Raw genomic sequence first — 25,609 nt, 5'->3', positions numbered from 1 at the left:
TTTAAACTAAAACCTGGTACAATTCGTCTCTCCTCTTGAGGTTAATGTTTATTGTATGATGTCCCTGTTTCTTAAAAAAAAAAGGAGAAAAAAAGAAAAGATGTTCAGTTGTTTTTTTAGGAACATTACCCTTATGAAATATTGTCATTAGCAACTATTCTATTCATATATTTCAAGTACTATTGTGGCATTTTGAGGCAAGTATTCCAACGGCATATTACCTTACCTGACATCACCTCTGTGAGATGCAACCTGTGTATGGTGTGAACAATTGATAAAGTAACCAGTAGGAGGCGCCAAATCTCTAATGGCGTCCATGACAATCGCTTCATCATCGGCCTGTTGTTGTTGAGTCTCAGATCAGTGTAATTCAGATGTGATTACTGTCATGAAGTCTAAAGGGGGTTAAACAGGTAAAAATTCCCATATTAAGCCCACATTGTTAATAGATACAGTGTCATACTTTACCGAAAACATGGAAAAACGATATTCATCATGGTAAATATAGATCAGAAGGCATTTATAGTGTGCGCATGCCAGGCAGGTAATCGGATTACACCACACACGAGCTCGTTATGTACAGTCCACCACCACTGTACAATACATGCTTCATTCACATCCAGTTTGTACTCTCATTCACAATGCCGCTCTTTATTAATAGAGACCAGATCTTTGCTCATCAAGTCCATCTTCTAGAGCACAAACTACGGGTGAGTTTCCTCTCATATTACCCGAATGCTAAAACTGATGGGCTTGTAAATAATGTTTCTGTCGCTTTTTGACGTGCTTTTGCTTTATTTACATGTCTACTATCGTTATAAATAAAGTAAATATTATATTTATAATATAATATCAGTCACTAGACCTCCATATTCTTATTGTTGTGTGAAGCCACCCACAAAAAGTTGCTTACTATTATGCAGTAGTATAATAGTAATTTTCATTAGAATACCATGGCATAGAAATATGGTAATCATTCAGTTTATAATCTCGTTCTATATTCTCATACCATCAATGTACCATGGTACAGCCAGCATACTTTTTTGTATTTTGTATGCAGTGTTGGGGGAAGTTACAATATTTTGTTACTCCCTAAAAAGTGACTAATTGCATTACTTGGTTATTGAAAGTATTACTTTTGCGTTCATTTTTCTCATCTGGGCTGGGCTGGCTTGTTTGTTTAATAATAACCAAAATAGTTATATTTTTGGTAAATTAAATAAATAAGCCTCAGGCTGAAGAAAATACAAATTCATATCAAACAAACCTTTCAGCTGTGCTGCCATTCTGGATTGCAGAAGAATAATTTTTGCTTTTTAGTATGGTTGAATTGGATCATCGAAGGTCAACAGCAAAGACATAATTTAATCTCACTTTATTAACCACATAAAGTATATTTGTGTAATTCAACATTTAATTATTGCAGGTTTGCATACTATTCTGTTTGCATTTCACTGATTTTATCCATTTTGAGGAATACTGAATCTGTTTTTGTGCAAGTGAGATGAGTAAATGCATGCTCACATTTACTCTAGAACTACAATAACCATCATGTTTCATAATTGTTTTAAAGCAATAACCCATGATTTCAGTCAACATAGGGACAAGAGAGCTGTCAGTCAATACATGGGAAAACAAACTTGAGTTACATGTTTGAAAAAGTAGTTTTCTTGTCAATTTAAAAGTAATGCGTTACTTTAGGTACTTGAAAAAGTAATCTGATTACGTAACTCATGGTACTTGTAATGCGTGACCCCATTACTGTTTGTAAGTGATGGTTATCAAGTTTAATTTTTTATAAAGCACATTTAAAACAACATTGGTTGACCAAAGTGCTGTATAAGAAATATCTAGATCCATCCCCAAAATTAAAATAAACATTCACAAGACATTAAAAGCACAAGAGTAGAAGTAGGTTTTCAAAAGCCTTCTAAACTCAAGACACTGTGGACGCTGTTATGATAGATGACGGCAGTTTGTTCCATAACCTGACCAGTTATTATTAAAAACTATTAAGATGCTGACCCAGGATAGATGGGCTTTATACTCATTAAAAAAAAAGAAAAAAAAGTGTCGTCTCGCTAGGCAACCCGCTAAGATTTTGAGACACAGCCACATGTGTGTCAGTTAAGTTTTGTTGATGGCTGATGAATGTTGTCATTTATTTGATTTGACTTCTTAAATGTAATGATAAAGCTCTCCCTATTTCTCTATTTAGAGTAAAGAGGAGCATATTTTGGAGTTGGAAACAGAGAATGCTCTCCTTCATTTGAGACTCGCTAAGGTACGGATTTATGTAGCAAATTTAGTGTGAAATGCATCTAGCTTCCCTAATGGTGGATGACCCCGCGCTGCAGTTAAGAGTTTGACCTGGCAGATGGTTTCACTGCAAGATAAGTGGCTTGCAGAGTGCAGACAGACGGCAGGTGCTCACCAGTCTCACCTGATTAACATCCGGGTATGCAATACAGACCAGAGGCAAAATACAGCGGAAATACAAAAATATATCAAAAAGCACCAACCTTTTGGGGGAGATTTATTATGATAACATTATGTATTTTAAGTAGCTTTGAGAACCATGTAAATAACATGGTTTATAAATATGATTTATGAGCACAACTGTTTTCAACATTAATAATAAGCAATGTTTCTTGAGCACCAAAGCATCATGTTATAATGATTTTTGAAGGACCATGTCACAATAAAGATTAAAGTAATGATGCCGAAAATCTAATTTTTGCCATCAATGGAATAAATTACGTTTTAAAATAGAAAAGATTGATTTAAAATTGTAGGCTAATCATTATATTAATGTTTTTATTGTATTTTTGATCAAATAAATGCAGCCCTGGTGAGCATACGATAATTCTTTAAAAAACATGACTCGAACTTAACACTGCATGCTTTTTGAAAGGTTAAAAGCAATGCAAATGTATTGAACAGTTTGTTTGTGTTTCCCAATCACCTTTCCTAAACTTCCAGTGTTTGGGAAAACTTCGCCACGAGAGGGATGAGGAGATACATTCCCATAGAAAGAAACAGCAGCAGAGGAAAGTGCAGAAGTCCACAAATGCAACTCTCTCCAAACTCCTGTCTGAAGTTCAGGTGATTGCAAAAACAAATGCTACTCTACAAATGCTTTGAAATGCAAATGCGTTATCATTGTGTGGTCTGTCTTGCTCTCAGATGCTGAAACAGGACTTGAGGGATGTTTTTTCCATCTACGTGGGGTTTGCTAAAGAGCTGGAGGAGCAAAGCAAGCAGCTGTTCGAATGTGTTGGCACGGCCAGGAATGCTACTCTGGATCTCCAAAGTGATGACCCTCAGAGTGAGTGTTCTTTACTGAGATCAACTCAGATACCAATACATCAGTTCATCTGCATTCATCTTAGTAGGGATGGGCAACGATTAATCGCATCCAAAATAAAAGTTTGTGTTTAAAAAATATATGTGTGTAGGCCTACTAATTATCAAGTATATATAAATACACACATATGCATATATATATTTAAGAACCATTTGCAATTTATACATCATTTATATTATATATAAATATAAATATTTTATGTAAGAAATAAGGTACGAAAGAGGTTGTGCTGTGTCGTGAATAAGTCTTGCCTCAAGGGCGTTTTTAGGCACGACGTGGAGCGGAGTAACCCCTTCAGCCGTGACTTATTCACGATACAGCACTTGCCTCGAGTACCTTATTGCTTTTATAAAACGTTTACCACACAATGCAAATATTAAAGCGGAAAAATGTGTAACTGGGTCAGTGACGTTTTAGAATTTCAAAACAGTAAAAAAATAAAAATGAAAGGACAAATTAAATATAGCATTTTTTGTGTAAATCTATGTGTATATTTTTTGTTTTTATTAGTGCCCTTTATAAAAAATAACAATATATGACATTTTAATGTGTTTCTTTGTATACAGTCCTTGAAAATGTCATAAGGTAAAACGAAGTGATTTTTAGAAATAAATTAAATTTGATATTCATGACACAGTTAAATACAACCATGAATGTAATAGTTGATCTGTAAGTATTCTATAACAAGTTGCAAAATGTAAACACCTACACCACAAATACTAAATATTTTGTTTTTTAACAACTTCAGCATGTCATCTATGGACATTTGTTCTATTTTTTTTAAAGAAATTAGTCAAAAATGCCTTGATGTTATATATATATGTATATCATACTAGCTCTCCTCCATTATTTTCATGAACCATGTAAACAAACAAAGTATCTATTTTTATTTCTTTTAAAATGCAATGTTTTACCATATGACATATTTTGTTTTACCGTATGACATAGTACAATTTCAATGTTTCATAGCATTTTTAATGTAATAAATTGTTGTAGGCCAATTCAAAATGATTTCAAAGAAACACAAGGCATCTCAAGTGAACCTTTTATTAACAGTAGAATATATTTCCCAACACATGAATATTTCTTTTAGTCAACTCAACTCTCTTTCAGTACAAGGAACACATAGGACGTGCTATATGTAATACATGACAATATCATTCAGATTTACAACAGTGAGATAACTTGTGAAAAAATCAGTTTTTAACATTTAGTTTAAAAAGAACAGTAAGGGTTCATGGGAGTTTGCCCAGCCAATCCACATGTGCTTTGTGGATTTGGAGAAGGCATTCGACTGTGTCCCTCGAGGCGGCCTGTGGAGGTGCTCCAGGAGTATGGGGTCCAGGGTCCTTTGCTAAGGGCTGTCCGTTCCCTGTACGACCGGAGCAGGAGCTTGGTTCGCATTGCCGGCAGTAAGTCAGACTTCTTCCCGGTCCATGTTGGACTCCGGCAGGGCTGCCCTTTGTCGCCGGTTCTGTTCATAATTTTTATGGACAGAATTTCTAGGCGCAGCCAGGGGCCGGAGGGTGTCGGGTTTGGGAACAACACGATTTCGTCTCTGCTTTTGCAGATGATGTTGTCGTGTTGGCCCCCTCAGACCAGGACCTTCAGCATGCACTGGGACGGTTTGCAGCCGAGTGTGAAGCGGCTGGGATGAGAATCAGCACCTCCAAATCCGAGGCTATGGTCCTCAGTCGGAAAAGGGTGGCTTGCCTTCTTCAGGTTGGTGGAGAGTTCCTGCCTCAAGTGGAGGAGTTCAAGTATCTTGGGGTCTTGTTCACGAGTGAGGGAAGGATGGAACGGGAGATTGACAGACGGATCGGTGCAGCTTCCGCAGTAATGCGGTCGATGTACCGGTCTGTCGTGGTGATTTACCGGTCAATCTACGTTCCTACTCACCTATGGTCATGAGCTTTGGGTCGACAGGCGGCCGAAATGAGCTTTCTCCGCAGGGTGGCTGGGCGATCCCTTAGAGATAGGGTGAGGAGCTCGGTCACTCGGGAGGAGCTCAGAGTAGAGCCGCTGCTCCTCCACATCGAGAGGGGTCAGCTGAGGTGGCTCAGGCATCTGTTCCGGGAAGGTGTTCCGGGCGCGTCCCACCGGGAGGAGACCCCGGGGAAGACCTAGGACACGCTGGAGAGACTATGTCATCATATACTCTCACAGTTATACCTTTCCCTCCTCTTGGCTAGGTTCTCCTCTCTAGATGCAGGATCTGCCCTTAGCTTTGCACGGAAATGTGCACCCCTCTCCTTACTAGAAAGAGGCATCTGTAATAATGTGAAAAAATGCTTAAAATAGGCAGAAATATATTATATATGTTAATATTAATTCATACTAGTTGTACAAACTATATATGTGATATAACAATTAAGAAATAACTAAATAATTCAGTTAAATGCTCTGTGTCATATGGTATAACAACATGTCATACGGTAAAATCGTTTGTCTGTATGACATTTTTTGTTTGCCCTTATGACAGTTTCATGCTTTGTCATTTATAACAGGCAGTTGCTTGGCCACCTCCTTCCACCTTTACCATTAACCTTGGCTGCGTTCCAAACCGCATACTCAATGAGTAGGTACTTAATTTCAATAAGTACTTACTTAACGAGCGCTAAAAGAGTAGGTACTTTATAGCCAAATCTCGTTAAGTATGAATGCGAACCGGACATCTGCCATGTTGACGTTATCATGTGACCTACGACGCGTTATCACAAGTGCAACAACTTAAAAGATTTGAATGACACGTTTAATTCATCTATCTGTAAATATCTTGATATTGATTAAACTTGCTCATTTTATGGTCTTTTTAAAGAAACTGCTGCCCATTTATTTTGAGAATACATTTAGGGTTGATTTAAGTTCTTATATTTAACCCTACTCATGTGACCCACCGTTTTATCCTTAACGATATTATTTATTTTTATTACGAAATCCCAAAATTGTCATCTCTTGAATATGTTGTTAATTGCTTTAGCCTATTTTATATCCAAACATTTTCATCCACAAGCAAAAGTGGCTTACCGTGACAAATACTGACCGATACTTAATATTACTTTTTACTGAAAAAAATCAATAAAACAAACAAAATGTAATGTATGTCATATGACATAGCTATGCATGAATACACTCTAGATGTGTATATTGTGAACATATCTACATTTTCATTCAAACAATTAATTAAATAATGATATTTGATTTACTGACAACAATGATAAATATTAATAAAGGAGTAAATTAATGAATGAAAGTCACCATCACATAATAAACAAATGCAAGTCAACACATGAAACAAAGCTTTATTCAAACTACAATCATGTATATAGGCTACAGGCACTGAACCACATCTACTGCCATCTCAACACAGCGGTTCCCATTCTGCGGCTTTATTCTGATGAACCAGCGGACCGCCAGAGGTGAGCCGTGCCAGAGTGCCGGAGTTTGTTGCGTGATGTGTTGCGCTTCACGATCTGAGGCAATAAGGGCCGGTGGAGTGATGGAGGGTCTCGTCCATGGCACGATCTCCAGGATTCAGCTCTGTGCTCCTCATCCTCAGTGCTCACACCAGTCTGCTGACATTTCAGATCCTACAAAAATGCACAAACATAACACAAAAGCAGTAGTTTTAACAGCACAATGTCATTTGATTTCAGTATTATTTAGCAGACAAGAACGCTTTTTTTCCACAAATGCCACCATCATCTTTCCTTGCAGGTCCTGCTCCACCACAACAGCTGAGCAGCAAATGCACAGAAATCAAGAATCAGAAAGGTGCTGTAATAACTCTGTTTGAAATTACAATAATTAAAATAAACTACAACTTAATATTTAAATTATTATTAATTTCTGTAGTATACTCACTCAAAGCCTTTGATGACAGCATCAGCTTCATGAGCCTCTCTCCACCGGATAAACCCACATCTGTTCATCTGTCCCTGTAACATCCAGACAAGACTCCCATAACCTCTGTGATTTATGAGCTCAACACTACATTTACATGTTGAGGTTGTTTTAACTTTTTATCCAACATACATGTTCCTCAATTTATCAACCGTACTAATGGACAAATAAAATAGATAACTTATGTTTAGTTACTTTATAGATATGTTCTACATAATAGCACACATATCACTCAGATGGATATTTCATGTTGTGATGTGCTCTTCTGCAATACTTATAAAAGATGTTCCTGTCAGATGTAAATAGACGTTTAAAATAAGCGTCTTTAAGATGTTTATGGTTATGTAAATCCACGTTAGAGACGTAACTTACGTGTCCTTACTGCAGCTCCCGTCAGCTAGAGCTAACGTTATACATAATAAAACGTGTTTTTACAGCCAAATCACAATCATACTATACTGTCTAACTCCTTTACACCTTCAACAGTTAAAACGTTTACTCTATAGTAGTTTAACACATGCAATTTTAACACAAGGAACCGTGTTTACTCACATTTGAAACCCCGCGCGTCGCTGATCTCCGTGATGTTTGATAATGACGTATCCCCTCGCGTGGCCTCCTGGGATAGAAGAGTATCCACCGGTTGGGCACTCAAAAATCTGGCTGGAAGCAGTAAGCCATCCGGGAACTTCTCGCCTACTCTTTTATGAATACTGATGTTTCGAACGTACTGCTTCCTTCACGTACTGTTTTCGCCTACTATATAGTAGGAAAGTAGGCATATTGGAACGCACTTAAGTCCGAATCTCGCGATAATTAGTACGTCACCCAGGTAATTCTCGCCTACTCTTTTGGATTCATACATACTTTTTCGCTCGCCTACTCTTTTTCCCATACTAAATAGTAGGGAAGTATGCGGTTTGGAATGCAGCCCTTGACTTTTAAACTTTATATTTCACCTGTAAATCAATATTTTTTCAAATTTTAAATGTATTAAACCCTTTTTTGACGTTTGACCATATGACACCCAAATCTGTGACACATGGTAACACTTGGAAAAGGTGAAATTACCTCAAATGTAGGAGCAAAATCTTAAACTTACCTTCAACTTGGCTGGTCTTCAGGGGGTCCTCTGAGTGATGTCATCCAATGTCACATGACTTAAGTCATTAATATTCAGTTCCAAAATGGCTTCTAAACTTTGTTTTACCGTATGACATAGGGAAAATGTGTCTTTGCGGAACAATTTGTTTTAGATACTAATGACATTTCTTAAAGGTCTATCTTACTGATACTTTAATATGCTTATCTTAAGACTTGAAAAAATATGCCAAATGAAAATTTTTATAATTTTTAAACATTTTTAATCATTTTAAATGCAATTGTCTTAAATAACTTTAAGTGAATTCCGTTTGACCGTATGACATTTGACTACATTAATAGTCTAAAAGTTACCTATTTTTGAAATTTTCACACAATTATGAACAGTGAGGAGGACAAATGATGTGAGATTAATACATATATATAATTTTAAACCTATTGTATATAAATATATAATATTTATTGCTCCTGGAAGTGCAAATCAGTGCGGCACGTCACTGACCCAACTATGCAACTTTCATGAAGTAAAATCACTAAAAGTCTTCCTTCCGCTGGAAAAAATAGTCCCTGACCGTAAACAGCAACAGAAGTGACATACATGATTTCGCCAATAGATGGCGGCAAAGACTGTGTTTATGAGTGAGTCAGTCAGTAGAGAAGACTTTTACAATGAAAGGAATCAAACTTGTGATCACGGAGAAGGAAGACGACACTGACAGATGACTATGGGCTCGGGGAAACCCCTTAACTGTTAAAAGGACAAGATATCGCAGCGGACATTCAAACGGATTTTTATTATTATGAATATATAGGACTGACCTGAAGGAAAATGCTATATCTACTGTAAATGCAGGTACACTCGCTTACTCGATCTCTCACAATACTCTACTATAGCTTCTATGAACAATATCGATGAGATCAAACATGTGTTTGTGTTGCTAAGAGCGGTTGCTAGGGGTGTTGTGTAGTGATACATAGAACCGTTTGGTGAAGCGGTCACAGCCGTGTTTTATCGTGAATAAAACACAGCTATTGACCAATCAGAATCAAGGATTGGAACTAACCGTTTTATAAATATAAATAACACATTTTTCTTAAATATATACATACATGTGTGTGTATTTATATATACAAAATAATTATACACAGTACACATACATATATTATTTAAACACAAACTTTTATTTTGGATGCGATTAATCACGATTAATCGTTGCCCATCCCTTGTGAATATTCATTCACTTGTTATTTACGTGCATGCACACTTATATACGTGTGTACGGTCATACGGCAAGGTCATAAAACGTCCTGGATTAGGAACCTTAACCCTCAACCTTCATCTCCTCTTCTATTTAATCTTCTGCTCTCATTCCCTTCATTCTTTACCATCTGTCTCTTCCTTCATCCGTCTCCTTCTCTATCACAAAACCATCCGTGTTGTGACAGTAGGTACTGTGTGTGGTGCAGTGTTCAGAGATAATCCACGGATCCCCTCCCCCAGCCTCTCCTCCAGGAAAAGCTGCTGTCAGCAGGGACAACACGGTCATGTGTCCCGTGCGTCACCTGTCCTGCACACCATGGAGACAGGCCTCCCACAGCGCCTGTGGATCTGATCCCTTGTCATTTAGGCCTATATAGTTGTATTTGTAAAACTCCAAGTCAAACCTCTCATCACTGTGTCTCAAAGTGAAATTTATTCAGGGACAATGCACAGTCAGGAACATTCCTTAAGTTTGCATCTGTTTTTTAAAAAACATGGTTAGGTTACTGTCTTTTCAGTATTCAAAGTGAGACATGAACAGTGTTGGGGAAAGTTACTTTTAAAAGTAATGCATTACAATATTGCGTTACTCCCTTAAAAAGTATTAATTGCATTACTTAGTTACTTTTTTAGAAAAGTAATGCGTTACGTTACTTTTGCGTTACTTTTTTTACCACCTGGGCTGGGCTTGTTTTTTTATAACACAAAAGTTATATTTTTGGGCAAATGTAAAGACCCATTCACACTAAAAGTTAAATAATAATCCTCAGGCTGAAGGACGTGTGTACAATAGAGGAAAGCACACAAGCAAACCTTTCTATCTATCTATAGTCATTTCTGCTTATTAAACTGCATCATCGAAGGTCAGAAGCAAGTACATTGGTCAATAAAGTTAGATTAAATGCATAAAAAATTATGTTTTATTTAACATATTTAATTATTGGAGGTTTGCATAGTATTCTGATTCTGCATTTCACTGATTTTATTCATTTTGAGGAATATTTAATATTTTTTTGTGCAAGTGAGATGAGTAAATGCTCACATTTAGTCTAGAACTACAATAAACATAATGTTCACACACGAACACAAACCTACCCGTCACTGGGGTTAAGACCAATCATACGATGGCCTACCCCTAACCCCGCCCCTAAACCTACCCGTCACTGGGGTTAAGACCAATCATACGATGGCCTACCCCTAACCCCGCCCCTAAACCTACCCGTCACTGGGGTTAAGACCAATCAGGGATGACTATACGGGACTAAAAGACACACGTGTGGTCCGGATAACCGTATAGTTCCGTATTTTCTCATCATGTTTTTTTCTTTGGCTCCGGACAGATTCTTTCCAACAACATCAACTTGTTTTTATAGTCAAGTCATTATATTGTCTGACTGCAGGTTCCATGGATTAGACGTTTCTATATGTATTCATATTTTAATGCAAACAAATAGATAGTTGATACGTTTCTGTTGCATTTGTGTCCTGTAGAGCTCCGGGTCCAGCTGACTGCACTTGAGCACTCTTTACAGGAAGAGAAAGAGAAGTGCAGAGAGGAGCGGCTGAGGAGGAGGCTGCTCCACAACACATTAGTTGTACGTACTCGGACCGGTTCTCTGCTTTCATTCACTGTCCTTAATGTATTCATAGGGTAACGTGTTGCCATTTATTTCAAGTCCAGATGTAGGGAGAATGAGGACAATGTCATGCTATTACCTACTGTCGCTTGATGCATGCATATTTCAGAAATAAATATTTAAAATATTTCAGAGCCATTTCTACCTTACCTATCCTTAAAAATGACTGTGTAAGCAGTTAGGATGATTTAGTTACATAAAAAAACAGTTTAAGCAGCACACACATCTCTCTCTGTAGGAGCTGAGGGGGAATATCAGGGTTCACTGCAGGGTGCGTCCCATTCTGCACTTTGATCACATCCCAGGATCACCTACGACCAATGGGTATTGTAGTCAATAATGATATATTGAAAGAATTTATTTAGAACAGTGGTTCCCAAACCTGTCCTGGAGTTCCCCCAACACTGCACTTTTACCTCAGGCTGTGTTTACACAGAAACGATCTGAAGAGAAAAGACAAAAGTGGTGTTGCGTTATCACTTTTTAGTCTGCGTTTAGACGAGCGTTATGGAGGGAAATCTGCGTGCATATGGTGATGCAAAAGTGTGTGAAATTGGATGTAGTGTGCACTCCAGGCGGCTAGGTGGCGATGTGAAGCACTGAAAGTGAAAGAGACGCTGACACAGTTTTTCAAGTTTAATACGGTAAAGCTGCTGCTTTAACCCTCGCTGCTCTTCGCGTGTCGCTCAAAAATGACAGAATTTAAAAAAAAATTGTCAGTGAAATTAATGCTATTTTAGTTTGATAATGTTTTGTTATTTTCCTGTTCTGGCGCATGTCTGTGACGTAAACTCGTACGCGACGCCTTCACTGACTAGCAGACTTTTGCGTTTTTACCATTTTTACCCTTTAGACGGGAACGCGATGGTGGAGCGTTTTTAAGGCCGTGTTTACACGAGAACGCTCGCAGATGAAAACGTAAAAATATTTTATCAGATGTGCCTTTCGTTTACACGGCGACGGCGTTTTTGGGGCTTAAAAATGCAAAAAAAGTGAAACCACCCTCCAGAGTGGAAATCTTAAAAACGCTCCACCAGCGTTTCCCGTCTAAAGGGTAAAAATGCAAAAGTCTGCTAGACAGTGAAGGCGTTTACATCACAGGCATGCGCCAGAACAGGAAAATAACAAAACATTATCAAACTAATATAGCATTAATTTCATTAAAAAATTAATTTAAAAAATCTGTAATTTTTTAGCGACACGCGAAGAGCACCGAGGGTTAAAGCAGCAGCTTTACCGTATTAAACATGAAAAACTGTGTCAGCGTCTCTTTCACTTTCAGTGCTCCACATCGCCACCTAGCCGTCTGGAGTGCACACTACATCCAATTTCACACACTTTTGCGTCACCGTATGCACGCAGATTTCCCTCCATAACGCTCGTCTAAACGCAGAATAAAAAATGATAACGCAACGCCACTTTTGTGTTTTCTCTTCGGATCGCTTCCGTGTAAACATAGCCTAAGATTTCCACTCTGGAGGGTGGTTTCACTTTTTTGCGTTTTTAAGCCCCAAAAACGCCGTCGGCGTGTAAACGAAAGGCACATCTAATAAAATATTTTTACGTTTTCACCCGCGAGCGTTCTCATGTAAACAGGGCCTTTGTCTCCCTAATCAAACACACCTGATTCAACTCATCAGCTCATTAACCCGTGTGACGTCTTCAGGACAGGTTTGGGAACCACTGATTTAGAACATTCAAATTCTATTTAAATTTGTAAATTAATAGTAAAAATGTGCTGCGATTTAAAACAAATATTGTTGCATACAGAAACCACATGCTTAGGGAATGCTTTATGTGTTGTAGCCAGGCGTACTAAATCTCATTTTCCTTTTTAAGGTCTTCATCATGTGAAGCAGTGGTGCAGGCCATTAATGATGTGAGTGAATTGATTATATGTAGTGTAGTTTATGGGGTCTATAAAATGGAAATGGCCCAGTACTGCACCCTACACCCCATAATAATCATCTCTGACCATCCACGTTTTGCAGGACTCTGTTTTTGTGAACTGCGCCAAAACCTCAAGTCCTGTAATGAACAAAATATTTGAGTTTGAAAGGTATTTGCACACTGCATAAAATGTGCATATTTGAAACAGGCATTTGATTATTCCAGCTGATGTAGGATGTGTCCATCATTTGTTTGATTTGCAGAGTACATGGTCCAGAAGACAGCCAAGAGACTGTGTTTGAGGAGGTGAAACCCCTTCTGACCTCTCTACTTGATGGGTGAGTATCCCATTTAATACAAACAAGTTTAACTATTCGCTTAGGGAAGATGCTGGAATCAAATGACTAAAGATGCTTATATATAATTTGTATGATTATTAGTCTGTTTTTGTTCCACTGTTGTGCCGAAAACGGTAACCAGACAAGTCTGTGACTAGAGGTCGCTGTCTATTAACTGTCTATTAAACGTTATCGTGAATGTGGTATTGCTTGCTCTATCATTATGACATGATTTTACCATTTAAATAGTTATGTATGCATGAAATACATTAATAAAACAATCTAGTCCATTTGGATGCTATTGTTAATTTATTATTATTAGTAGTATTATTTTGGACAGACTGTATATTCTTTTGGAGGATTTTTTATTTATTTTTATATATAGCCTACTTAAAGCTGCAGTCCGGCACTTTTTTGGGTTTAAAAATATAAAAAAATACATTTTTGAAAAAAAACGTAACCAGACAGTGTTCAAAACTATCTGCTTGCCTTACCTCGATTCAAAACGGTAAGCTTGTAATAATGATTTTAATTCTAGTGGTACTGGTGGATTTCCGCGGGAATTTCGAGCATGTCTTTGCGTCATTACGTCACTTCTGTACACATAGAGAAGGAGTCTCGGCTAGTCGGCTATTATAGCGTGTGTGGATGATGGTGGAGATTTAGCTTAGCACTTGGTATGGCGGATCCCGAAAGTTTAAAGCGACAATCACCAGTGACAACTGGAGATTCACCAGTTGTAAAACCCAAAGACTTCGGACTTCAGAAAAAATATATTTTTCACGTTTTGACGTGATATAAGCAATCGTTAGATTTAATCAGCATGCTATAGCCTACTGCAATGCTTCCCCCCACCCCCCGAATTTGGTCAGAACAAAAGTGAATGTTACTTACTTGTTCAGATTACATTTTTCGATGAAAATTCTAATGTTGACACTTTCATAAAGTATACTCTGAGATTGCTGATGACAGTACAGTATCCACAGCGACGCGGCAGCGACAGGTTCTCCTCAATACATTGTGTTCATCCGCGCTGTTTCATGCCGATTTACTACCCACGCACAGTTAATAATTCCGCGAATAACTGCAATTGCAGATTTCGAACAGAGATGGCGACAAAGAGGAAAAACGACGGACTGCAGCTTTAAAAATATACAACACTTTGAAATGTCAGTAAATATCAAAGTAGAAATGCTTCCTAATTTTAACACATGCTTCTTTCTAATTAAAAAATTAGGGAACTAATTATTAAGTGTGCATGTATAAAGACAGCGGCAGATAAAAAGTGTTGGTAAAAATGTAATTCTTTAAAAAAAAACCATTATTCATTAAAGTATTATTACATTAAAGTACATTATTCCTAATGTGGCATTACAGAAAACAACAAAAAATGTATAAATAAATTCAAATAAATGAAACGAGAATATAGAAAATAGTGGCTTGCAACCCAGTAAATGGAAATAGTTGCAAGGAAACCTAAGACATTTGAGAATATGAGACTAAAACTCTTGAACATGTAATGAACAGCAAGCTCTAGTCACGGATTTGTTTAGGTCGTTATAATACTTGTTGTGCCAAACACTGCCAACAAAGTCAAATGGAGTCTGTGTTAGTATTATAATACTCATACTATAAATCTCTCTTTCATTTCAGGTATAATGTATGTATCATGGCATATGGTCAGACGGGCAGTGGGAAGACGCACACAATGATTGGCTCCCAGTCTGAGGAGCTCACCGCCGCAGTGCCGGTCTCTCAACAGGGCATCATTCCAAAAGCAGCCAATGAGCTTTTTAAGTAAGCCTCAGTTCACAACACAGTTAAAATCACTGTACGGTTTATGTAAGCAATAAGGTATGAGAGGCTGTGCTGTATCGTTCGCGTCGTGCCTGCAACCCCTTCAGCCGTGACTTATTCACGATCAGCACTTGCCTCGAGTAACTTATTGCTTTTATAAAACGGTTACCACACAATACAAATATTAAAGCCGAAAAATATGTATCTATGCAGCTTTCATGAAGTAAAATCACTAAAAGCCTTCCTTCCGCTGGAAAAAATAGTCCCTGATCATAAACAGCAACAGAAGTTACACACATTATTTCGCCAATAGATGGCGGCAAAGACTGTGTTTATGAGTCAGACTGTCAGTAGAGAAGACTTTTACATTGAAAGGACTCAAACTTGTGATCACGGAGAAGGAAGACGCAACTGACAGAAGACTATGGGCTCGGGAAAACCCCTTAACTGTTAAAAGGACAAGATATCGCAGCGGACATTCAAACGGATTTTTATTATTATGAATATATAATACTGACCTGAAGGAAAATGTTATATCTACTGTAAATGCAGGTACACTCGCTTACTCGATCTCTCTCAATACTCTACTATAGCTTCAATGAACAATATCGATGAGATCAAACATGTGTTTGCGTTGCTAAGAGCGGTTGCTAGGGGGTGTTGTGTAGTGATACATAGAACCGTTGGGTGAAGCGGTCATAGCCGTGTTTTATCGTGAATAAAACACAGCTATTGACCAATCAGAATCAAGGATTGGAACTAACCGTTTTATAATCATCTATAATATTACACGCAGGATACCTGACTGTCTGCCTGTATTGATATATGTCACAGGCTGATCTCTGAGAAGCCAGTGGACAGTCATACGGTGGAGATGTCAGTGGTGGAGGTCTATAATAATGAAGTTCTGGACCTGCTGGCCAGAGATGAAGATGGGGCGACGGTGGGGGTGAAGAGAGAGGTCATCACCACCAGCACAGGCACCAGTGAGGTGCCCTGCCTGACAAACGAGTGAGTCACAGCAGTCCGCATGAAGATATAACATATCACACTTTTCAACTTTAATACATTTGTATTTTAACAATTTTACAAAATGCAATGGTCAGAGCAAATAACAAAATTCAGCTAACAACGCATGCAAAGTTGCATAGTGCAAAGTTAGGATAACAATTTTAAAGGGGTTGAAAAATGCCCTTTTTACAAGATGTAAAATAAATCTGATGTCCCCAGAGTGTGTGTGTGAAGTTTTAGCACAAGATACACATACAGATATTTTTATATAGCATGTTAAAGTGTCACTTTTTGAGGGTTTGCAAAAAACGCACCGTTTTGTGCCTGGCCCTTTAAATGCAAATGAGCTGCTGCAGAGGGCGGGGTTTCAAGAGCGTGTGTGTGTGTGTGTGTGTGTGTGTGTGTGTGTGTGTGTGTGTGTGTGTGTGTGTGTGTGTGTGTGTTAGCAGCTGCGATTACCTCACGCACACACACACACTAAAATGACAGAAACTGTTCTGCCTTTAATGTTAAAACGGAGTCAGACAAAGATGGAGAGACTCAAGAAGAAGTGACACATGTAGAAGCAACAGGACGTCTCTGAACGGTTAGTTGATGAGTTTATGTTGCTGATGTTGTGTTAACTATCTTCAATTAGCATATTCTGTCATGATAATCTATAAATCGCTCGTATAGGAACTGTTGTGAGATGCACACAGAGGGACTTTCTATTGCATGTGAAAAGATGGATGCTAAAGTTTGAGCTGACTCACAAATGTGCTCGACTACAACAACTTTTCCTCTTCTCAACATGGACTGTGTGTTCAGGGGGCGGGGCTTATGTAAATTATAGGGTTGCTGATGTGATGTCACTAACCCCGGAGGAATGTTGTGTAGTTCCTACCAGCCGTTTGTTGTAGTCCTTTTCTTTAAAAGCAAATATCTTCTTTTGCTGTGAACTTTGAGCGTTGTAACTTTGCAGATGTTGTTTATGATCAAACAGCAACACTACACACTAACTACAGTTAGACAACACAACATTACACACTAACTACAGTTAGAAAACACAACATTACACACTAACTACAGTTAGAAAAGTCAAATCATACTTTACCACCCCTTTAAGAATAATTCATTTTTTATAAATATACTACCGTTCATTGTTATGTTTGTTCAGACATTCATAATATTTATACAACATGGAAATGCTAAAAATGTATTAGTATATGCAGAAATGAACATGAATCTAAATGTTCTTTGAGGATTTTTTTTTACACTTAGGCCTGGTTTCACAGACAAGGCTTAGATTAAGCCAGGATTAGGCATTGGTTCAATTAGGACATTTTAGAAAAATACATTACTGGTGTGCATCTAGAAACAAAACATTGACACTGACATGCTTTCCGCTCAAACATGCATTTTAGTCTAGGACTGGGTTTAGGCCTTACCTGTGAAACCGAGGTATAAAAAGTCTTAACTAATGTTAACAAATGGACAAAATGAACCAAAATTGATGTCATGTTAATAATTTTAATAATATTTATCGGCCTATAAAATCCACAGTAGTTTTTTTAAAGTACATTTTTATGTTTAAGTAATTTTGCTCCCTTTTGTGCCATATACTTTTTTTGTGTGTTAATGCATGTGTTTTGCACTAGAGTGACATATTTGCATTTTTTGGTTTGCTCGACCTACTTTGTCATTGTACTTTGAGCTCCATGCGCATGTGACGGTCACAGGTTTGCATGTGTGTGTGTGTCAGGTTGGTACGGAGCTCTGCAGAGGTGATGCAGCTGATCAACTCTGTGTTGAAACTAAGATCTCACTGTCCCACGCTGGTGCACATGGACTCCTCCAGGTCTCATTTCATCGTCACTCTCACCGTCACCTCCAGAAGCCCAGATGCACTGGCTCTAGGTATGATATACAGTGTTTCTTCAAGTCCCCAACTCAGGTTTTGAAGCTGAAATGTTCCCTCAAGCCATACGCCGCTATCTGCAGCACACACGGTTATGGCTGTTAAGTGAGACCGAGCGCATTATCTAAAGACGCACAAACAAACGCTCATTCTAACAACTCTGTTTTCTCACACACCCACTGCATTAGTTATCTACACACATACACACTCAAGCACTTTCTCGCTATCCTGAAAAAAAGAGCTCTGTGCTCACTCCAAAGGTTTCTCACAGTAGCACTGAAAGACTTCATAAAGGTTGCCATAAAGATTTATGCGTATCATCAGAGACATATGGGCTGGAGGCGAATAATTATATAAAAATTAATGGGAAAAATCATAACACTCAAAATGACGGCGGTACATAGTTCCGCTCTAAAGTTAGAAGAGACACTTTTTAAAGGGGTCATGACATGAGAAACCAAATTTGCCTTGATCTTTTGGTATATAAGAGGTCTTTGTACCATTAAAACGTCCTGCAAGTTTCATAGCTTAAGACGTCCTCCCCATTATAAACGAATCATTTATTTAATCAAGCTCTAAATACAGCTCGTTCTGGATCCATGGTAAGAAGTGACGTCACGGTACGAAGTGACGTACCGGCGTTTGCATAATGACCGCCTCCAGCAGAAGACAGTTACGCTTTAAGCGCAAGACAACTACGCTCATTTCGTATCATTGTCGCGCCCGCGCGCTGCGCGCCTCACAAGTGTTCAGTCGACGGACAGCGAGTGGGTCTGTGTACAGGGAAATTACGATGCCGCAGATGTGCTGTTCCTGGCTGTGGACAAACAACATCTTTGAATACGCTGCGAAAGATCCAGACGTCAGGGAAAATGGAAGCACTTTATTTTTTGCAGTCGTCTCGGTCACGGCAGTGTTAGTTTAAGCGTGTGTTCTATACATGTGAAGGATGACTGTTTTGAGCTTTGCCAGAAAACTGTTGCTCAAAGATAAGTCCGTGCCGACTGTTCTGGGCTCAACATCGACGACGCAAACTGTAAGTAATGTATTTAAAACTTTAAACTACTTTTTAAATACGCTGAAAGATCCAGTCGTCAGGGAAAAAATGGATGCACTTTATTTTTTGCGGACGTCCCAGTCACGGCAGTGTTCTATACATTTAAGGATGACTGTTTTGAGGAAAAAATCCCAATATGATGCTTGGCTTTGCCAGAAAACTGTTGCTCAAAGATAAGTCCGTGCCGAATATTCTGGGCTCAACAACGACGACGCAAACTTACTTTTTACCATGGCTAATATAAACACATTTGTATAAGAGAATCTTGAAAATATGTCGCCTTTCTAGTAGGCCTACATGTGATAGAAAATTAAAAATGTTGCCTTTATCAATGCTGCATCTTCAAAGATGGCCTGTCTGTGCATGCATTTTTGTCCGTGGTACACCCTATCATTTCATTGGAATTAGTTAAATAATGTTAAACTGTTAGCAAATTAGGCTATATGATAATTATGCAACAATAATCTGTTTTCAAGTGTCTCGGGTTAATTTTTTTTTATTAATTCAAAATAGTTTCACTTTCCATGTGGACACGGGCTGATCCAGTCTTCGTTGTTGTGGTGATCGTTCATTTTCCTCTTATTCCGGCTCAAACATAATAAGGTTTTATCATTGCAAGAGCCATCGCTTAGCATGCATCACCCACTATTAAACAGTTGCGCCGAATCCGCACAGGTTCTGGCTGGGGGCGTTAATAATTGATGCATAGGCACTGACGTTAGCCAATCATAACAGTGGGCGTTAACACTGAACTCTTAAAGGGGAAACACCCCCAAAACAGACTGTTTGAATCAGAGGATGAGAAACAGGGTGGGAAAAGGTCATAAATCACTAAATTTTAAAAGTTTTTGGTAAAAAAAACTATAGTAATACTATATTTGCACCTAAGGGAACATAATAATGAAATAAAAAAAACCATGTCATGACCCCTTTAATAGAGGATCAGTTAGACCAGACCTAAAAATACTATTTATTTATTTGTAAAAAATATATAGCTGGGTTTTTATAGTTAACTGAAACAAAAAAAACTGTTAAATTAATTCAATCTCTTTCTCATATCTTGTTTTTAATATTACGGAAGAGGATTAGGGCCAAGCAATAAAAAAATAAATAAAACCATTTTGAGATTAAAGTCATTATAATGCGAGATTAAACTCGAGAAAAAAAGTCGAAATACAATCTTGAGAATAAACTCATTACATTTTTAGATTAAAGTCTTTTTGTTTCGAGAAAAAACTCGTTAAATTTCGAGAAAAAAGTCGAAATACAAAGTCAAAATATACAATCTTGAACACAAACGTGTGGAATTTCGACGAAGGAGACGCTTGAGAAGACGCCAGTACACTTGCGCTGGCCCAAATAATGCACGCTGGCATATGGACAGCTATGATAAATTAAAACCGTACGGCATTGCCATTAATGGCTGTATAGATGGTTACATTCTGTGGATGGAGGCGTACACAACCAACAACGATCCTAAAGTAATAGCCAGTTACTTCATAAAAACAGTTACTGGCATAGGAGGGTGTCCCGAGAGGATCCGCGCGGACATGGGGACCGGAAATGGTATTCTGGCAGCAATGCAAAGGTTTTTACGAAGTAACCGACAGTTTTGCAATTTGACGAGTTTTTTCTCGAAATGTTTATTCTCAAGATTGTATTTAGACTTTTTTCTCGAAATTTAACGAGTTTTTTCTCGAAACACAACGACTTTATTCTCGAAATGTAACGAGTTTATTCTCAAGATTGTATTTCGAATTTTTTTCTCGAAATTTAACGAGTTTAATCTCGCATTATAATGACTCTAATCTCGAGATGGTTTTATTTTTTTATTATTGCTTGGCCCTAATCCTCTTCCGTATAATATATATATATATATATTTTTTTTTTATATATTTAGTCATTTAGCAGACGCCTTTATCCAATATATATATATATATATATTTTTTTTAACGTTTCTCTTTTTTTTTATAGTATTTGCACAGTTTTTGGCCTAGATTGTAGCTAATAGCTATAGTTTTATGACTGAAAAGCATCAGTCTGGTGTTATTACTGAGATGGCTGCTGAGTGAACTGACCTGCTTAAAAGGCACTTTGTTACCATAACACTGGGAATAAATAGTTGTACTCCTCCTTTATGGACTCATACAGTGTGATGTCTGTGTGTCCCAGCTCGTAGGCTGCAGAATGCCAGACAGGACGTCCAGCGAGTGTCTCAGAAGGAGTGGTGGAGCCCGCGCTGCCGCAGGGCCGCCTCTTCACGCTCATCTAGCCCCGCCTCCTCGCCGTCCCACTCCCCCTGTCACTCACCAAGCCCCTCCCCCCGTCACTCCCCGTGCCCCTCTCCCCGACCCAGCATCACGCAGACCCCGCTCAAGACCAAGCTGCAGTTAGTGGACCTGGCTGGGAGCGAGTGTGTGGGTAAGAGGTTACAGTGTTGTGCTCTGTTGAGTAGTGAGTTGTTACTAGTTAGTTACTCCAGTCCGTAACTTTTTTGGGTTAAAAATTACGAGATTCACCCGTTGTAAAATGCAAAAGACTTCGGACTTCGGAGTGCTTACAGAAAAGAAGAGACTGAAACCGGCCCATGCAAACACAAGGATAAATATCGGAAGGGTATTAATGTAGTCACGCAATGCTGATGTTTTTAACATTATCAATTTGAGAACAAAGTATAATCTGCACGGTTTGACGTGATATGAGCAATCGTTAGATTTAATCAGCGTGATTTACTGCAATGCTTTTTCCCCCCTTAGTTGGTCAGAACAAAGTGGATGTTACTTGTTTAGATGACATTTCCCGGTGAAAACTCTTATGTTGGTCATACTTCCAAAAAGTATAATCTGTGATTCTGAATGACGGCGCGGTGACTGACAGCCGGACATTCTCAAAACATTGTGTTCATCCGCGCTGTCACGTGTCGATGCACAACCCGCGTAAAGTTGATAATTCTGCGAATAACTGCAATTGCAGATTTCAAACAGAGATGGCGACAAAGAGGAAAAACTGCTGACTGCCGCTTTAAATGATTAGTTCACTTTTAAAAAAAACTTTTGCTGATAATTTACTCACCCCGATGTCATCCAAGATGTCCATGTCTTTCTTTCTTCAGTCGAAAAGAAATTAAGGTTTTTGATGAACACATTTCTCCATATAATGGACGTCAATGGGCCCCAAACGGTTCAAGGTCCAGATGACAGTGTCAGCGCCGCTTCAACGGGCTTTAAACGACACCAGACGAACGGGTCTTATCTAGCGAAACCATCGTCATTTCAAAAATAAATAAAAAAGTTTAAGTTTTATAAGCACAAATGCTCGCCTTGCTCTGTTCTGTGATGCGCGTTCGTGACGTCACGTAATACGCAGTTACGCTGTAAAGGTCACGCTTGACGAGTCAGTGTTTACAGATGTGCGGAAGGAGGACCATACACACATATTCAAATGTCTTTGTGTCAGTTTATCGTTTAAAATGCCCATCTCGTGTGCGTATCCTGGTGTTGGAATATTAAAAAGCCTAAAAGAAAATTTTCGTCAGGACAGAAATGTTTTACTTTTCACAGAAGCGTGACCTTTACAGCGTAACTGCGTATTACATGACGTCACGAACGCGCATCACAGAACAGAGCAAGGCGAGCATTTGTGCTTATAAAACTTAAACTTTTTTATTTCTTTTTGAAATGACGATGGTTTCGCTAGATAAGACCCGTATTCATCGTCTGGTGTCGTTTAAAGCCCTTTGAAGCGGCGCTGACACTGTCATCTGGACCTTGACCCGTTTGGGGCCCATTGACGTCCATTATATGGAGAAATGTGTTCATCAAAAACCTTAATTTCTTTTCGACTGAAGAAAGAAAGACATGGACATCTTGGAGGACATCGGGGTGAGTAAATTATCAGCAAAAGTTTTTTTAAAAAGTGAACTAATCCTTTAAGCCATTTTACAATAAAACAAACATCATATTCAGTCTCATTAGATAAGGTTTATGGAGTGTCAAATCTTAGGTCAGATTTGATTTGAAATGCTCCTAGTAAATGAAGATGTGAATAGTCTTTAGCATGAATGTGTATCTGTGTTTAGGGATGTCAGGTGTGACCGGCGCTGCTCTGTGGGAAAGCTCCTGTATAAACCGCAGTCTCTCGGCTTTGTCGGATGTTCTGGGAGCGCTGGCCGAACGACGACCTCACGTCCCCTACCGCAACAGCAAACTAACACATCTGCTACAGGACGCCATCGGTGAGAGCACATTCACACGTCACTTGAACATGCACACTAGTCCATAAAACATCCATCCATCCATCCTCAATCACTCCTTCCTTCTGTCCTTCCTGAAAATATGACTGAAGATGAGCCAAACATTTGAACATACAAAAACTGAGCAATCTAGTGACCCGTTACATTATTGAGACATTTTTGCATGCATGTATTCTGGACATATAATGTCATTTGTCACAGTGCACCTTACTTAATATTGTTGTTATTTACAAAGTATTTTTAAACATTAGCTATATTATTTATCAACTAATGTCCTAATTGTGCCATATGTTCCTTTTTGCCTGCCTGTGGATGGGCTGCATATGAAATTTAGCTCAATTAACTTGAATTAAATGAACTATTCAATTAAAGGAAAAACATTTGATCTTTTAGCGGAACTGGAAAGATTTTGTTGGACTTTTTACTTGTATATTGTGCAAGTTTGCTTTGCTTTTATATGAACCACAGTTAAAACCAGTTCAACCAGTCAAGTTAGAACACAAACGCAATAACTGTCATAGACCGGGCCTGCCTACATTCTTCTGTGTTATCTCCCGAACCTCACCTGACCATCCTTCTGGCCTCTTTTCTGTCTCTGAACCTCACCTGACCATCCTTCTGGCCTCTTTTCTGTCTCCCGAACCTCACCTGACCATCCTTCTGTCCTCTTTTCTGTCTCTGAACCTCACCTGACCATCCTTCTGACCTCTTTTCTGTCTCCCGAACCTCACCTGACCATCCTTCTGTCCTCTTTTCTGTCTCTGAACCTCACCTGACCATCCTTCTGACCTCTTTTCTGTCTCTGAACCTCACCTGACCATCCTTCTGTCCTCTTTTCTGTCTCTGAACCTCACCTGACCATCCTTCTGGCCTCTTTTCTGTCTCCCGAACCTCACCTGACCATCCTTCTGTCCTCTTTTCTGTCTCCCGAACCTCACCTGACCATCCTTCTGTCCTCTTTTCTGTCTCTGAACCTCACCTGACCATCCTTCTGGCCTCTTTTCTGTCTCCCGAACCTCACCTGACCATCCTTCTGTCCTCTTTTCTGTCTCTGAACCTCACCTGACCATCCTTCTGGCCTCTTTTCTGTCTCTGAACCTCACCTGACCATCCTTCTGGCCTCTTTTCTGTCTCTGAACCTCACCTGACCATCCTTCTGGCCTCTTTTCTGTCTCCCGAACCTCACCTGACCATCCTTCTGTCCTCTTTTCTGTCTCCCGAACCTCACCTGACCATCCTTCTGGCCTCTTTTCTGTCTCCTTTCTGGCACAGGAGGGGATGCTAAGCTTCTGATAATGCTGTGTGTTCCTCCTACTCAACGCTTCCTCACTGAATCTCTTCAGTCCCTGGGCTTCGGTGCCAGAGCCAGACAGGTCCAGAGAGAGCCGCCACGCAGGAAGAACACGGCTCTGAAGATGAAGTGACAATCAGGAGATCCAATTAATAGTAAAAAGTGTATTTTTTTAATATTCTGTGTTTTATTTGTATGCATTTTGATTGCACGTTTATGGTGCTCAGGTTATGTTGAAATGTGCGGTGCTTTGTAAGAAGACTTTGGGGTTAAATTACTTGATAATCATAGTTGCTTAAATGCTTATACTTGTTAGTATTGTTTACAAAGTAATTCTAGTATTTTCAGTTTTGGATGGGTTACACTCTCTTTGGCTGATCGTGCACTTTGGGGATATTCCTCTGAAAAATGTTTACAGGTGTTTTGTGATTAGTGGAATACTTCAGATTTAAGTATGTCTGCAATCATCCATTAGTTTAGTTTGTGCTTAAGTATTGATGTGATGATGAAAAATGTATGGCTTTGAAGTAGTGATGTTTGCAACCTGACTCTAGTTGAGATTATATTTTACTGCAAGGTAACTTGATGCCTTTCAAATGTATAACGATGTATTTACATTTAAACAAAACGCTTTAGAATTAATACAATTTAAAGTAAATAAATAAATAAAAATCATCTACTTCTGTCATTTGCTTTCATTTATTTTTGTTCCATTGTTACAAGGGGGTAGTAGTGATGTAATGTTTCTTCCCCGGAGTGTAGCGTTGCTGGGGCGTGACTTTATTTACATATTCCTCACAACCAATT

The 25,609-nt window shown here is 38.7% G+C and overlaps 1 protein-coding gene and 1 long non-coding RNA gene across 6 annotated transcripts; one reads left to right on the top strand and one right to left on the bottom strand.

The window, feature by feature from the left end:
• Positions 1 to 297: 297 nt before the first annotated feature.
• On the top strand, positions 298 to 25,578 carry kif25 (kinesin family member 25). 4 transcript variants are annotated; one of them, XM_079639467.1, is made up of 16 exons: positions 298 to 413; positions 662 to 710; positions 2,219 to 2,284; positions 2,983 to 3,105; positions 3,187 to 3,328; positions 11,124 to 11,227; positions 11,508 to 11,593; positions 13,109 to 13,148; positions 13,261 to 13,328; positions 13,423 to 13,497; positions 15,151 to 15,294; positions 16,129 to 16,305; positions 18,047 to 18,201; positions 21,432 to 21,680; positions 23,338 to 23,493; positions 24,784 to 25,578. In XM_079639467.1, exons 5-16 carry the CDS (start codon positions 3,187 to 3,189, stop codon positions 24,933 to 24,935), a joined length of 1,548 nt encoding a protein of 515 aa, XP_079495593.1. In that variant the 5' UTR covers positions 298 to 413; positions 662 to 710; positions 2,219 to 2,284; positions 2,983 to 3,105; the 3' UTR covers positions 24,936 to 25,578. The 4 variants fall into 4 exon arrangements, with proteins under 4 accessions (XP_079495593.1, XP_079495594.1, XP_079495591.1 ...); XM_079639468.1 differs by lacking the exon at positions 2,219 to 2,284 and having other exon boundaries at positions 24,784 to 25,489; XM_079639465.1 differs by lacking the exon at positions 298 to 413 and having other exon boundaries at positions 532 to 710; positions 24,784 to 25,489.
• LOC307012596 lies at positions 6,652 to 8,198 on the bottom strand. Of its 2 annotated transcripts, none has more exons than XR_013800645.1 (2): positions 7,232 to 8,198; positions 6,652 to 7,104 (listed from the first exon to the last, which is right to left on the bottom strand). It is a non-coding gene; the product is annotated as an uncharacterized lncRNA (long non-coding RNA). The 2 variants fall into 2 exon arrangements; XR_013800646.1 differs by having other exon boundaries at positions 6,652 to 6,957.
• Positions 25,579 to 25,609: the final 31 nt, after the last annotated feature.

Source organism: Phoxinus phoxinus (assembly GCF_949152265.1).
Source record: "Phoxinus phoxinus genome assembly, chromosome: 16".
In the NCBI taxonomy this organism is placed as follows: domain Eukaryota; kingdom Metazoa; phylum Chordata; class Actinopteri; order Cypriniformes; family Leuciscidae; genus Phoxinus; species Phoxinus phoxinus.
The sequence above is the reverse complement of the archived record's forward strand: the minus strand, read 5'-3'. Positions and strand labels throughout refer to the sequence as shown.

Bases quoted from the DNA above. Each gene is read 5' to 3' on its own strand.
- kif25 (XM_079639465.1), top strand. From the start codon at position 576: ATGTACAGTCCACCACCACTGTACAATACATGCTTCATTCACATCCAG. The intron at 3,106-3,186 runs GTGATTGCAAAA...TCTTGCTCTCAG, and splicing joins AACTCCTGTCTGAAGTTCAG to ATGCTGAAACAGGACTTGAG. The intron at 11,594-13,108 runs GTATTGTAGTCA...TTCCTTTTTAAG, and splicing joins GGATCACCTACGACCAATGG to GTCTTCATCATGTGAAGCAG.